The following is a 16,423-nucleotide window of genomic DNA, read 5'->3' as shown; positions in this document are numbered from 1 at the left end:
TAAAAAAAAAATAATGGAACCAGGGAAAATATTAACAACGTTAAATGAAACAGCACCAAAATTCACAAATGTCACATCTGCAAAATGTAATAACCGGAGACCAGCGACAGTACTTGCAGTAGCGTGTATGTCTGCACACCAGTGACTTACCTGCGAGGTAAGGGGTCAGGACTGTGTGTGAGAGGGCTGCTGGCGGTGGGCGGCGGCTCCCTTCGGCTCCTAAGCGACTGGCTCCTCTGCACTTGCCTCAGCACACTACTCTTAAGGTCCAGCAGGGTTGTCATGATCTCTCACTGCCAGAACAGACACAAAAAGCAAACATCAAGGCACTGAAATGTTTGTCAGTGTTTTTGTTACATTCACAACCTCTTACCCAAAGAGGGAACTCAAAATATGTGCCTTTAATATCCGCTGTGGGATCATATTTATAAAACCAGTTGTTTCCAGAAATATAACTAGCCCCGGGGATTCTTTTGGTCTAATCAGCTGCTTGATCACCCCCTTGCTCTTTTAACATAATTATACTCTTCCTCTGCAGAAGGTGTGTTCTATTTCTGTCCGAGTCGGACTGACGCTGCAGGGTTTGCAATTTATCTCCCACCTTTTGGTTTGGTCAGTTCAGAGTCAGTCGACTTTTATTTTTGGGATCCCACTTTGTACAAAATATGCAAATTAAGAAGCCTTGCAGAGCTGAAAGTCACAGGAGTCTCATAACAACAATGTCATAAAAACTGTTGTATCTCTTAAATTAAATGGCAAGAAAACAGAGCTAAGTAAAAGCTATGTTTAGAAATGATTCCCTTGAATGTCTTTATTGTAGACCCAGAGCCTCTGAGGATAAACACAGAATCTAATAACTACAAAGGATCTAAAGGATCTAATAACTAGACCAAGAATATGTTGCTAAAACAACTCAGTTAAAACTAGAATTAGACATTAGAACTTTAAGAAAAGAAAAGCTTGTAAAAAACAAGCGAGAAAAACAGAAGGTGGGTTTACTTTGGACAGTCAGGTTAGCTGTTTCCAGCCTTTATGCTGAGCTCAGTTAGATAACTGATTAATGTAGATTCATATTTATCAGTATATGAGTATACAACAATTTAACTCAATAAAACAACATGCCAAAGTGTTATCCCAAAAGTAATTACATATCCCATGCTCTTTGACCAATCAGTGCATTTTATGAAAAAAAAACAACAACTTATAATAAGAAACCATTTGCAATAAAACATTTTCTTTAATTTCCAAATTTTTTTTTTAAATTGTTGTTTTTATTAGTTAATACAGGCCAAAAAGTCTGGTTAATAAATATGTTTACTGTAAAGAAGGTTGATTTTTAATAGCATAAACTATAAATATTTTTAGAAGGAATTTGACTCAGCCATTATGTTTAATAAGCAAATAGTACATACATTTTTATGTAATATTTGCTTATTAAACATAATGCCTGAGTCAAATTCCTTTACTACTATTACCATTACTACCTTAAAAATCCCATACATTTCAGCACATAACAGCTTTTCACATTGATAAGGTTCAATAAAAGCAGGGAAGTTGTCTCAGCATTTGCAGAGAAAGGTAAACTTTGGTTGTCGTGACTGTGAAACATGAATTCAGAAAAATGAGCCTATCTGGCGACCTCCGAGAGACTGCCACTGTGTTGCTAAGCAATTCACTGAGACTGAGTGGGTCTTTCTCAGGGCCATAAAGTGAACTTTCATTTTGGCTTCATGGCGTCTTTAAAGTATAACCGAATTATATGACCTCATGACAATATTGTGCACAGTCAGTGCTCCCTGCAGTAGAAGAGCTCAGGAAGAAAATGAACTGTTCTGTTAAAGGATATTTAATGAAACTGTGCATGTCTGCATTTTTCCCACACAAAAAGGTAAAGTAAGCAAACTTGACAGTTTCTTTGCATTAGCTTTTATAAATCAGCTAAATTTTATCCTATTAATGATGATCAAAGCTGAGTCTGTAGGCACAGGAGGCAAAAATATAAACTGTCTTCTGTTTTGTGTTAAAGAAAACAGATAAATGGGAATATATAACTACATTTGATTTACTCAAGGGCCACATAATTGAAGTTAAAATATTATTTTCAGGTGGGTTCCCTTTTTTTTTTTTTAACCTTTTTAATAACAAAAGTCAGACAATGAACTTCATCACATCTGCTGTATATCTACCCTTTATTAGGAGTTCATCCTTTTAATGTCGAGAGAAGGCTGGGCGTCTATAAATACCTGCAGTTCAATACTTAAGTCAGTCACAAATCCCTCACAGGAACAGAATACATTTATTAGCTGCCATATCTTTCCAATGCAACACAACATTTCAAGCCAAGACTGTTAACAGTCCAGGATGTTTCATTTCTCTATTCATTTCAAGTTAAAAAAGCATTTAAATGAACTGATTGCAAGTCCATTAATCACATAAATGTCACGAGTTCCTTCAGCAGAACACTCGAGGATGCTCACACATATGCCTAGCAACTGAGGAAGAGCTTATTGTAAAATCAAAGATTCTCTTTAATAGCATCTAATCCCTTTGTCCCCTCTTGTCCAATTTACTGCATGCTAACTGTGATGAGAGCTGCTGTGATACCGGCTCCACCTGGATGTCTTAAGATGAATGACAGTGAAGGAAGAAAAGACTTGAGAAAAAAAAAAAGAAGAACGACAAGGACACAAGAGAGAAGCTTTGATTGATGGAAAAGTTGTTCCAGAAGACAGCCAGACAGACTCAGACAGTCAGACACTCTTTTCAATAGTTGACAGCCGATGTCTGTACATCTGTGCGAAAAAGAAGCAGTGAACCGCAGGGCTGGGAGCTCCTAATTCTCCATCCAGCAAAAGACACAATAGTCACTGTTTTTAACAAAGTGTAATAGAGGACAATTAGCTCAATGCGCCTGTGGGAAGAGATTTGAGCTGCTCATTTTACTAGCAATGGGGATTTTTTTTCTCTTTTATGGCACTGCTGAAGGTTGCCCATTTTGAATTACAGTGCTTACATCCACTAGATCCAGAAAATGAAACATATTTACCCGCATGACTGATATCACTCGGCGCTCCAGGCCAATTGCACAGAGAGCAGCCGTGTGGTGAGCTTTCCAGTTCGGAGTAAGCCAGAAATTTGTGGTACAAGTTGCATCATTGGACTGAGCCAAAGGACAGCATGCTATCGATCCAGGAGGCTGACACCTGTTATCCACTTGAAGCATTCACACTTTACTCTATTAGACTGAAGTGTCGTTGCTCCTTCTCTGTCAGATACCATCACTGGGTGCCATGTAGGATGTGATGTTTGAATACATTTCCATTTAGTTTTGTTCATATTCATGATATATTCTTATTTTTTAGAACCTGTGCATTTCTGGGATTCCCCCGTATTGTCTTATTTTGGTTCCTCTCTTAGGTGAGAGAAGATTTTACGAGTGGATTACACTTTTACCAAGATATTTTATATATATATTTTCTTTTCTAGACTGTTTTTGTTGGCTCATTGCAATTTTATTTTATTTATGTTACTGTATTTGTACCCTATGTTTTAATCATACTTGGCAACTTGGTTTTTATTATCTAACATTTTAATATTTTAATATCTTTATATTTGTAATAACTTTTTTTATTATGTATTGCTTATACTTCTTCGTACCTTATAGCTGCTGTTTCATTGTGAAACAGCTCTCAAAATTTTGGGCATTTGCCAAAGTATTTGCTCACTTCCAAAGAGATTGAAATCACACCACCATATCACGTTAAATCAGTGGGGTACAACACATTATGCAGTGAAATCTGGTCTGCAGTTGCCGAACGGTTAAGCCGCTGGTGACTATCACAGAGCAAAAAAGTCTGTGATAGAAGACTATTTATGCTTTCTATATGCAAAAATTCTAGTGTATTTCAGCCACCATTAATTTGAGTGTACCTACAAGTTTTGTCAGGCCGAGCGGACCTAAGGAGGCTAACAAGAGCACCTATTATAGCAGCTGCAACTGTAAATGACTGGTCTTATTTTTTCCTATTTACAGAAAACAGAAAGACAAAATATATAATAAATCTAAAAGAATGTTGCTGCATGAATCCCCTTGAAAGCACTCTTGCCAAGATGTTTCCAAAGTCAACAAATTCTTTGTCTAATGCAAGGAAACATGTCTTAAATTTGAGGCACAAAGAAAAAAAACATGAATATCATATGATTAAATAAGTTTTTGATTCTCCTGTAATGCCAGACCGATGCACTGGAAAACCACGCGTTTAAGTTTATTTGACAGCACATTGATTTCACTTCTGCAGAAGTTCTTGTTCTTACAGCCTTCTATTGGTGGCACCTCTCCAATTCTTGGGCATGTGCCAGAGTAATAATGCGTTACCTTCCTATTTTCAATCAAAGATGGTGGTTGTATTAGCATTCAGCTTGCCTGCTGTCAACACAGTGACATGTCTTGTAGTATTGCTTTAGCATCTATTGGGGCTGCTGTGTGTAGCAGCCTCTTGCATGATTGATTTATCCTCCCAAGCTTTTACTCAAGAAAGCGCTTGCTGTTTGGAGTCTGACTGAATCCCAGAATTATTGATACTTTCTGCTGTCAATCTCCAATATGACTGCACTGCAAATATGTCATACATAAGCAAATGTAATGACTGCGTTTAGATACATGCATTAACCAGCAGGAAAAAGAAACAGCAGGGTAAACTGCAAAGAGTGGCTGTTTTTATCTCTTAGAAAAGGAATATGATCGTTATTCATGCATTCAAGCTATTATAATATATAATAGTACGTTGAATCTGTGAAGAAAACATTTTTCTCACAAGTACTGAGCAGACGGTGGGATAAACAAGACATACTGCAGGAGCTGTGTAAGTTGACTTTGCTGTTGTTAAACATGGTCCCCATTTACTTCAGTTCCTTGAATGTTCGCCTTGTTTGGTCTCTTTTTTTGTACCATGTAAGACAAACAAAGCTTTGTTTACGAATTCAACCATGTTTTTCACAAAATTTTAGTGTACGTGTTGTGGCCATTCTGTGTCCCCTCTCTAAATTCAGAGGTTTTTGCATATCTGTGAACAGAATGCAGGCAGAACTCTTTATGAGTTATTTTTCTCATTAGCAACAGTTTGTGACTCGCAGAGAGGATAATTGATCTGTCTATCTGTTCAGAGCTGATCAGATGGATGGATGAGAGAAGCAGCTCGTGAAAGTGAATGTATCTTTTGGTCCCAGCAGAATGAACGGTTAAGTGTCATTTTCTTGTATTGCATTGCAGGGTTATTAAACTGTCAAGCATATACACTGGGTTGAGGGCAAAAGAACTTGATCAGAACATCCCTTCTCCTAATGAATGATCCAGCTCCAAAACCACTAAATCTATTTGTGGAGGCAGATGTTTTAATCACGGTGGACTGCCACAAATAAATGTGTGAGACCATGCAACACAACATGTGGTGAGCTATTGATATATAATGGTTATTTTGCAGGTGAAGTATTCCTTTAAATTGTTCCTTCTAAGAATGCTTTGTTGCCTCATTCGTCACATCTAATATACAGTTCTACTGTGAGGTTCTACTTTTTTTACTTCTCAATGTATTAGATTGTAATAAAATAAGTGGAAAAGAAAACATTTTTTAAAGAAAATAAGGATAAAAATGAATGATTTTATTTTTATACAAACACCAGTGTATTCCTGCAAAGGGTAATCAAATTTTGTTAGTTATTTGAATTTGGCCGTTTTATTTCTTATCCATATTATAAATTTTATGCCAGTACAGGAAAGTCCCAATGCTCAGGTCTCCAGGTTTTATGTGCATATTGTCACTGACCATCTTCAGCTACAGCTTTAAGGTGAGAAAGTGTTCACTATTTTGTGCCCTTCTTTCTGTGTAACTTGTATTTAACATAGCCATGCTCTCTTGGTGAATACCAAAGGCATGTTTTCTCGATGTGGTAAACAAGGAAAATGTTTGTTTTTTTACATAAAAAACTGCTCAGGCATCACATCATATCCACCACATGCAGGCTGGTAAGCACGGATTGTTGACAGCTAACAGGCACCGCAGAGCAGCTGTCTCCCAGGTGAACTCATTTCAATTATGGGAGTGGATCTCTCCCAACTGGATTTCACTCTGTCTCAGCCGTCAACCTATAGTGACAAAACGGGTCGACGTGCCACCGCCGGTGGGGCCCCGGCTGCCAAGGAAACACTGTCAAAGCCAAGTAAATGCCTTTCTCGCTACATTGGTGCCGAAGTCGTGCCAGGCAAACACTTGCTCACCAGTGTCTCTCTCCTGTGAGAGCCAATGTGCCCAGCAGCCAAAGGCGCCTTGCTGATAGGGATGGAGTGTCTCTATGGTAACAGCAGAGGAAAAGGAGCTGGTAAACACAGGTAAATGAAATTCTACAAAGGCTGAAAAAATGAACCCTTGATGCTTTAATGTGTACACCTTAATGCAGTAAAACATGAACAACATCATATATACAGTTCATACTAACAATCAACAGTCACAGCAGGCAATCTCTGCCCCTAAAGTGTCATTCAGTCCAGAGTCATGGATTATATTTGAATGTGACTCATGGCCTTACACATAACTACCGTTGTTACTTCCCAATTCTTTCCTGTGAAATGTTTCCTAGTCAGACAAAACACAGCAAGAGAGACTACAGTTATACATCAAAGCAGTAACAAGGTCTACAGTGTGCTCAATACCACTTGGTTATATGCAGCTGTGAATGGATGCTTCAAGATTAGTCTTTGTGGTGTTTCAATAACGCACCTTTCTAAGCCATTAGTCTTTGGTTGTTGACCACTTCTCCAAATGTCTGTCTGAGCGTGAAAGCGTCATCTTTTAGAGTGTTTGTGTTTCAAATGGGGTGCCAGAGAGAGAGAGAGCAAGAGAGCAAGAGAGAAAGAGAGAGAGAGGAGACGGGGATTATTATTTTCTACACGTCTTTGTCTTACAATCAATGTTATTAGGAGTAGGGATCCAGGATAAAATCAAAACATCATCAGCAGGCCCAAAGTTTACATTTCTGCAATATGACAGGCCAAGATTAAGTTTTAATAGAATTCAAATAAGTCAAATTAGCTCAAATTTGTAGCAATTGTCATGATTGTATCAAATCAACCAAGCCTGTTAAAGTCAGATCAGTTTGATAGTTTTGCTTGAAAAGCAGTAAGGCATGTTTAACATGTAACCTAAGTTGTATCATACTTTTTTCCACCAAAAAAGGAGTTTTGCCTTTTTTTTTTTTTTTTTTTTTTTAACACGGAAAGACCCTTTCCTATTGCCAGTGGACGTGAGCAGTAAACAGCCCTGCAGGAGATGATTTATTTGTTTTGTTTTTTTTCTTGTGTGTAACATTTGATATCACAGATGGGTCAGTTTAGTAAATAGCAGAAAGCAGCATGGAGGCCAGTGAAAATGGTGGTGTTAACTACCAAATTTTTTTGTATCTCACTCAGTCGCGACTAGATTTTGAACAATGCCTGGATGGAGATGGAGGTAGTATGTGGCACCACATCACTGTATCACATGCCCCCCAGGATTTGTAGTTCCGTTTTTGTTGATCAGAGCCAATTGGAGCTGGAGCCGATACATACCCATGACTACTGTAGAGTTATCTGTTTCAGGAGTGAACGCTGACTTTTCCCATTAAAACAAAAGTCAGATGTTAGGAAGTGTTAGGTACTGCTCCCTTTCGTCTGTAAGCTTTCAGAAAGCCTGCACAAATACGGACAAAATGAATGCAAAGTGCAAACAAACGGCTCTGTCCGTCTTTCTGTCTAACACTGAGCATAAATGAGCCTTTAGTGGTTTTTGTCTAGTGGGAAAGGGGCTTTATTTTTCCCTGTGAATATGTGCGTTTTTAAATGCATTGTATTTTATGTCTGCATCTGCTATCAGTAGGCCACCACGATAAGAGTTGGCATAATAATATTATAATTTAATAAGTTAATTTAGCCACAGACTTGATATCCCTGAGATTAGCTGGGAAAAAACATGTGCATAGATTTTTGTCATTTAGTTGGAAAATATTATTTAAAATCTATATTATCGGAAATCCAATATTATGCATCCCTAATTAGGAGCTTGCATTTCATTTTGTCCTTTCCTGAAGTCACCAAAATGAAAGGGAAATATTAACCATCTCCTTTAATGAAGACATAGACAGTTCAAGTAACTGAATAAAAAAAAAGATGAACATATTCTGAACTTAATTCCCATCAGCCAGAGGGGAAGCACATTCAAATCATAACATTAAAGAGATTATTCCGGAGCGCTGATGTTAAAAAGCATGACTATCATGACCTTTACGGGAGAGCCTCATCATTGGCCATCAATGTTATTATGTGACTGGCTCTCAGGGACATACAGTATGAGATCAAGCTGCCAGTTCCATGTCAAATCTTTAACAAGCCTTCCAGTGGGTTGGATGTGTGAAAAGTGTGGACATCACTGTATGCACCTGTAGATAACACATAATCTATAACCCAGCCAGTGCCGTGGTCCCAAAGAAGCACAGAGCATCAAGTCTGCTATTCCCAGAAGCTCCCGGTGTGTCTGTGTTGTCAAGGCACATGACGAGCTCTTGGCTTGGAAATTGATTGCCAGAGAAAATCCCAGGAACTGACGGCTGTGAGCTTTTGTAAAAAGGCGTCTGACTCCACCACAGCCACAAATCATTGACAGCCACGCACAAAATATAAAAATTCAAACAATGGCATAAATGCTTACGCATTGTACCATGGATAATGCATCCTTTGTCACCCTGAAAAACACTCACTCCAGCAGTAACACTGCTGTCCAAAATAGCAGCCATTGAGTCTTTATGTAGAGGCAATAATGCCACTTCCATACTTGCACAAATGTCAGTCTGCATCAAGACGCTGTGCTATACAACACAAGTGAAGCACTGAAGTCAGAAAAATTACTATAATTAACGCCACACTTCTGAACACAACAACTGAGGACTGTATTGGTAAATGATTACCATAAGCCTTTTATGATGTCTCTTTGAATGTGCGGCAGAAGGGAAACACTAGGGAAGCGGTTATTTATAGTCAGGTTTCTGACCACAGTTGTACTGTATAATATTAAGAGGAAATTATAATTTCATGACTAATGGACTCATAATGATTAGTCTAGAGTGGAGTTATGACCTGCACCTGGCAGTTTCTTAAGAAAAGAGGAGAAACCCACACATTCACAATAATTTTGTTCTGCTTCTTTCCATAAGACTGTTATTCACACAGTTGATGAATAATGAAGTGCAATACTTTATTATTACACTTTTAATCTGCTAGACATGTAGTCATTGTCAATATTAAAAGCACAGGTAAAGTACAGGCTCAGAATTGCTGCTGCTGTCACTGGGGGAAAAATTTAATTCTAGCTGAAATGTCTTTGGGTGTGTGAGAGAGCGAGCTCACCCCAGGAGCGTCTCCAAACCACAAAATGTATTTATGCACAGTATGAAGGTCAGCAACCATAATATGTTTCACTTGCTGAAGGGGTTAAAAACACATTTTCAAGAGGTCTAAAACTCCCTTTACTTCCATGACACTTGGAGACTAGTGTATAAAACACATTTCCCGACACAAGCTCACAAATGTGCAAAAAAAAGCATTAAGGATAACATTTATTCAGTGGCAACTTCATGCCGTCTCTTTATCTGATGTGATGCTGCTCTGTTACACCTGTATGTGTTTTGATTCTTGATGCGTGTGAGGCGTTTCTAGCTTTTGAAAGGTGCAGAGTAATAGATGCGTAACAAGAGAGTTGTTGTCACAAAAAGACACAAAATGGCAAAACAATAAATGAGTAATAAAACCATGCCACCTTATCCAACTGTCAAGTTTTGGTAAAGCTAACATTGTGTAACATTTTAAAGAAGTGGATTTCCAAAATGCTTGTTTACTTAAATCTGTGTGGAGACAACTTGAGCAATTGATCAGGTTTTCAACATTGTGTTTGAGATATTTAGAGTGAACAGAAGGGGAACTTTTGGCCATATTGGCAGACAGTGCAGCATTTTGTCATCTTCCCCCTCACAAAACGAGTGGAACAGATTTAAGCTCATAATTCATCATTAATGCGCTGATATTATCTGGGAATCAACAGAACTTTATCCTCAATAAAAGGCTCATTTTAAGTGATTTTCAACTACAGGAAATTCAGATCAACAGGTGCAAATCAAGCAGCCTCCCTAATAATGGCACTGTGAGTTAGTACAGCTGATGCATCTTTTTGCCTTAATTAATCTAACCCCAACAGGTCATTTTCATGCCGTAAAATAATACAAAAAAATCCAGCTCACCTGTGTCTCCTGACAGTTTTCTAGTCTGAAATGTTTTTTGCGGCTGTGTGAGTCAGAGTTCCTGTGAAATAAAGCTCTGGTCGCTGCAGCAGGACGCTGTTTTTCTTCTGGGAATGAGACGCAATCAACTTCGGTGAAAACAACGTTTGAATATTTTTCTTGCGATAGACGACAGACAAAAGATCATTTTAGTCCTTCGAAATGCTTCCTGAGCTCACGCTCCACCGGTGCTCACCCAAATATGGACATAGGAAGTGCGGAGATACTTCACTGCTCTCGACTACTGTCGGAAAAATTACATTTACGAGTTAACGGACGAGAAAAACCAAAAAAGGTGAGACAAAATGCAACACGGGGAATGTGATTTTTTTGTCTTTTTTTTTTTTTTTTTTTTTAAGAAAACCTTTAGTCCTGACATGAGGGAGGCGTGACTGATTGTTAAATCCATATTTCACATTGTTAGTTGTATACTTGTGTGTGTCCTACTTGTTGCTGTTTTTACATTTTTTAATGACATGATCAAGCTAATTTGTAAATGTGCTGTTTGTCAGTGCACATAATTAAACTCGCTTCACTTATGTTTTATTCCCTATAGTCTGATTGTTCAGTGTAAATGGAGGTTATATAAATGTATGACAGTTCAATGTGACAAAAAGCAAAAAGAAACACAAAGCTACAGAGTCCATAAAATCCCAACATATTATAAAAAAAATAATATACATAAAATATAAGATTAAATATATAATATCTTGTATACATAAGTCATTGTTTTTTTTTTTTTTTTTTTTTTTTTTTTTTTTTTTTTTTTTTTTTTTTTTTTTTGATAAGAACTTGTTACCACATGGTAAATAATAAGAGCATTTTTTTTAACTACAAATAGGCTACATAACGCAAAATCGTAGGCCTATGTCTTTTTCATGTGTAGGTATATTACATGGTAAAATTAAACCTAAAACAAAATCAGTTACAGGTAATTTTCCTTTGACAAGGGAAGCAATTTTTCAAAATTTTATACTGCATTTCTCACAGAGCACAAAGTTTCCATTCTGTCCATTTTGTCTCAGTTCTCAATGTTGATATTTGAAGGTACTTGTTAACATCAAGTAAAAACATGGAAAACATCTTCTTTAGTGTAAATAAAATAAAAGTATGAAATTCAGATAAACTACGTGGTAATTTTAGGTGTCATTAAATCACATTGATAGGAATTTTGCTTTTCATGCCTGGTTTCCATGATAGAGTTAATTAGACCAACATCCAAAACAAGGCACTTGAAATAAATGAAAAGTAGAATTTTACGAAGTGCACCTGAAGGCAACACTTGACTGTTGCTGAGGGATGTCGCCGAGAAAAATCCCCTCAGCGAAGGAAGGAGCAGGTTCATCTCTCAACCAGATGGGGATTCATGCAGCCTACTTTTACTTTGTTCTGCCTAATGAGCTCATCCAATGCTTTAATATGACACTTTGATAAGATTTTAATATTAAAATACTCACAGGAACAGAAGGCTATAGCAGACTTCACATAGTGGTCATGAGGTCTAAGTGTCTGTCCCTATAACAGAAAAAAAAATCCCATTTATGATAATGTCTCAATAAAATCTTATATTCTTACTTTTTCATATTAACGATGATTAAAAGCAAGAGTAGCCAAAATATAGGCCCCTCCTCTCCTTCACAGAGCTTAATGTTTTGTTTTTCAATTCCACATTAAAAATTATACATATAGCCTATGGCACTACATAGCCACACATAATGTCAGTTAAATCATGTGTGTTTCTATTAAAAATAAACAGATTAGAGGAACAAGAGTCACTCCCCAAAAGCCTGCTGTTTCACTGTATAGGTCTACCATGAACTGTGTTCTGTGTTACATAATTTCCTAGTGATCAATAGATTCTTAGGCATGAGATTCATTTGTACATATTGAAAATAAAACATAATGTCCTTTATGCTAAATTGACTCCAATACTGTGTCTGTGCTTGGTTGAAAGACACTGTAACAGTAATATATACAGCACATAATAAGGCTGAGCGGATGATTACCAGCACTTTAAAGCCTTTGTATTGTCGGACACGTCAGGCGTTTTCTAACTCCTCTGTTTGCACATGAGGACACATACACGGAAGGATATGTGCACAAAAGCTTTAAATAGACACAGGAACATTAATTATACGGTTGTAGGGTCGAGGTGCCTCTCTCTAAGCGGAGAAATTATTTCACACATGGCCATTATAACAGGAGCTGCTGTCAGGCACCAGCTTGTAGCGTATACAGTACTGACAATTCACCAATGGAGCCCCTCGGCAGCATCAACAAAGTCAAAGCTTATCGGCATCCTACGATTAGGGAGTTTCCTTTTTATCATTGTTTTCCTACAGTAATCTAAGAGCCAGTTCTGATGCTTTCATTATGTCATGCGGGACAATTCCATTAAATCAGTTTGAGAGAGTGAAATTTGATTTTTATGCCTCGGTAACATAAAATCAGATCTGATCTGTTATTTGGAAATAATTGACTGCAAGTCCTCACTGCAAACATTAAACTGCTAGAAAGGTTTAAAAAGCCATTTTGGAGCTCATTCACACTCAGCAACACTTCAGCTATACATCGGGAAACATAAACACATCCAAGGAGATAATAGCTGTAGTTAAGTGTTCAAAATTAGTCCTACATCCATTGTTTTACAGCTTGATACTTGATCCTGATTGGATATTTGAAGATGTTAAGGGCTTCAGTTGTTCATTTTTTAACTTTATTTGGTGTTTTCTCACAAATGGATGTTAAAGAGAGGGAATTTTCTCTTATGACTGATTGTGAGTGCCTCCTGAGCTGGGAACGAGGGGGAAGTAACACCGAAAACAGAGTCTGGAGAACAACATCAGAAACTGTCTCTAATTCACTAATGAGGAAAGAGAAAAGCAAGACTCCTCTCTGATTTTGATGTGTTTTGACATAATTTTGAAAATTTCAACAAGAAAATGAACAGAAGGCTTTGTGCTGAGTGATAAGACACATGTGACCCCTTGCCTTGTTTCCATGGACACATCATTAGAGGACTTCCCCAGCTGGCCCCAACTGCTTGTATTGATGGCAAATAACACGTGAAGGAAAAACAGACTCAATCTGAATAAAGTCCTATATGAGTGACATTATTAGCAATTATGGCAAATACATTGGAAAATGTTATTTTGGTTTTTTTAACTTGTGTTTGCGTTTATGTCTTGTGATATTGTACCATTTTTTGTTAGAATAGAAGAAGAAGAAGAATGCAAAACCAGGACTCAGCACTACAAGATATCCAGGGACGTATTCAGTGATGATGCCGAATTTAGTATCCTGGGTGATTCTTAGCATGTGAAAAAAATTGTTCCATTTACTGATTGATGAAAATATAGCCAAACAGACAAAGTTTAGCTGCTGTTAATTAAAAGTTTTACTAGTGCCACATAAAACTAGCAGGGCTGTGACACTTTAAGAAGACAAGGAGAGTCCTCTTTTTCAAAATTATTACAATATGTGCTAAATCTATTATTCAAAAAATGTTTGCTTTGTTTATATATAATCATTTTCTCATCATGTAACAACTCATTACAATGTGCACAAAACTGTTATTAAGTTATGTTTTTTTTACATTGTGAGCTTTCATTGCATTTAAATTATTACATTACGTGCAGTTATTACACTGTGAGTAGTTACATCTGTTGCTGTCTGGCTTTTATGTTTTGATTGACTTTGCAGCCACACTGACATTGCATACTTCCCAGCGGCACGTTCATCAGCATTTATCGCTCAGATTACAAATCAAGACAGGGCAACTGCTGATCCCACCTTTCAAATCAGAGTTCAGCCCCAAACTTGCAAACAGCACAATGGAGGCAGCAACATGTTTCCAGCACTCCCACTCAGATTTGACCCACTTTATTTAATGATGAGTGGCACAAAGCTGTTTCAAAGTCTTTAAAAGTGACAGCACATAAACGACAGATGGTTTGACATGTGTGTACATCAGCCACCCAGTAGTGAGTAGTGAATATGTGCTGAACCCTCAGTATTTGGCACACACTGTCATGGAGCTTTCTGTGATGCACAGCACAAATGCATATGGTTTGATTTTGAGACACACAAACCACTGTCACGCATCAATCCAATTTTCTTCGACCTGTATTGATCTCGGTGTGTATGCCAAGACTGTTAGAGCACTCCCACAACGACATGTGATGGTGGTTCATCTCTACACAATAAAATTGTGTGTCAATCAGTGTTACTTAGTGTTTAAAGTATCCAGATCTCTTCATCAGTGAGAACAAGCAGCTCATCAGCACAACACAAAACAATTGTCACTCAAAAGTCAAAACCTACTATCTCCAGGAAAATGTGAAGGGTATTGACATGACGAGCGTCACACTTTAGTTCAACCTCACACACTCAAGCTGGCTTCTGATGACTTAACACAGAACAAATATTGATACAACAGCAGCTATCATGAACATCTTGACATTATAGACGTATTTACAAGAATTTGTATCAATGGATCGATTACTGAAGAGGCCAACTGGGCACAGGCCCAAGGGCCCCCCAGGCCTTCTAATGCAAAATGTCACTTAAATTACCGACCAAAAAAGGAGCCCAAAATCACTAGACACAAAAAAGACCACAAAGAGGTGCAAATGAACTGCAGACACAAGATATTGACAAAAAAACGCAAAACAACCTCAAAGAGACACAAATTGACCAAAAAAGACATAAAATTACTTTAGAGGGACACAAAACCACAAAAGGATGCATAACAACTACAAAGTTGTGTGTCTTGCTCCTGCGGGGGGGTGATGGGGCCTTTTGCATATCTGTGCCCAGGATCCCACTATCTCATAATCCACCCATGCTTACAGTATCTTCATCACATATTGTTTTAGCACCAGGCACACCTGATTTTTGCAAACATACTGCAGAAGGTGAAAGTCACTGGAACCGGAGCTCCCAGGGAATTAAACTTTGTAACTTATATGTTAAACTTAAAACGTGGTCGCTCTTCCCTAAGGTTTAGAATGACAATTTCCTTAATCCTTTATTTTTCAATCACTAAATTCATATCAGCTATACTGTAATGACGAGGAGTAAAACTGATATTACTCACCCCACATAATATTTTGACATTACAGTTTCAATACGATGCCAGACCTTAAGTAGCTCATAAAAGACAAGTGCTATATCTAAATGTATTTCTTTATTCATCTTCTCCACCCACCCACCTGGAAAGGAAAACTGTCTTTTCAAAAGGATGATTCATATTGAGTAAAATACGTCTATGCATTAGCTCCTGACTCACAGTGGCTCCACTCTCCCTCTCAAGTCCACTTTATTTCATTTGTTTCTCACTTAAGAACTTAAGATAAAGACGTGGACATGTTGATAGAGTAGTGCATTTAAACTTCATCACTATGTCAGTCGCTTAAGACAAATACAAATACACACATATTGCGAGCACACACACACGCACACACTAACTTCTGGGGTACATCTACTTGATATTTAGACTCATTGTGCCTCCCTCAGGCAGAAGAGTGAACTGACAAAGTACAGTAACAAAATGACTGGAATGAATGGCTATCCTTGATTTAATATCAGATCTTTCATGAATACCTTTTCTAGTCAACTCATGCAGAATATGAGGTAATTTGAGTCTATAAAAAGGGATGCAGATTTAGCTATAAAGTTAAAAAAAAAAAAAAAAAAACCCAGCAAAAAGCACCAACAACTATTTAGAGTGAGTCACAACCCCCATGTACAGGATATGAAAATCAGAAATAAATGTCCTACAAAGTTGTATATTGAGCAGCTACAGGCACTTAGAATTTGTAGTGGCGCATTTAAATTATAATTTTCTTTCCAGTTTAAATGAAATAAATTCCAATAATGATGAGGCGAGTCAGAGTAAAGTTTGGCCTCCAGGGGCACTACAGCAGACATACTACAAAGGCCAGTTTACAAGGATATGGAGAGCACAATAAACACAATTTTAACAGTCACTCATAGGTGACTGGTAATAATGGACGTATTGCTGGTAATACGCTAGGTTTTGTTTTTTTGCTCCGCCAACATATAC

At 37.6% G+C, this 16,423-nt stretch overlaps 1 protein-coding gene across 1 annotated transcript in view; it reads right to left on the bottom strand.

The window, feature by feature from the left end:
* baiap3 (BAI1 associated protein 3) overlaps positions 1 to 10,455 on the bottom strand; it is a 42,698-nt gene extending 32,243 nt beyond the window's left edge. The window contains exons 1-2 of the mRNA XM_042505409.1: positions 10,318 to 10,455; positions 151 to 293 (exon numbers count right to left, since the gene is read on the bottom strand). Coding sequence (XP_042361343.1) covers positions 151 to 284 — 134 coding nt within the window. The 5' untranslated portion in view covers positions 285 to 293; positions 10,318 to 10,455. The remainder of the gene's footprint in view (positions 1 to 150; positions 294 to 10,317) is intronic.
* Between the last annotated feature and the right edge of the window lie 5,968 nt (positions 10,456 to 16,423).

Source organism: Plectropomus leopardus, chromosome 17 (genome assembly GCF_008729295.1).
Source record: "Plectropomus leopardus isolate mb chromosome 17, YSFRI_Pleo_2.0, whole genome shotgun sequence".
Classification (NCBI taxonomy): Eukaryota; Metazoa; Chordata; class Actinopteri; order Perciformes; family Serranidae; genus Plectropomus; species Plectropomus leopardus.
Note: the sequence above shows the minus strand (reverse complement) of the source record. Positions and strands in the feature narration are given on the sequence as shown.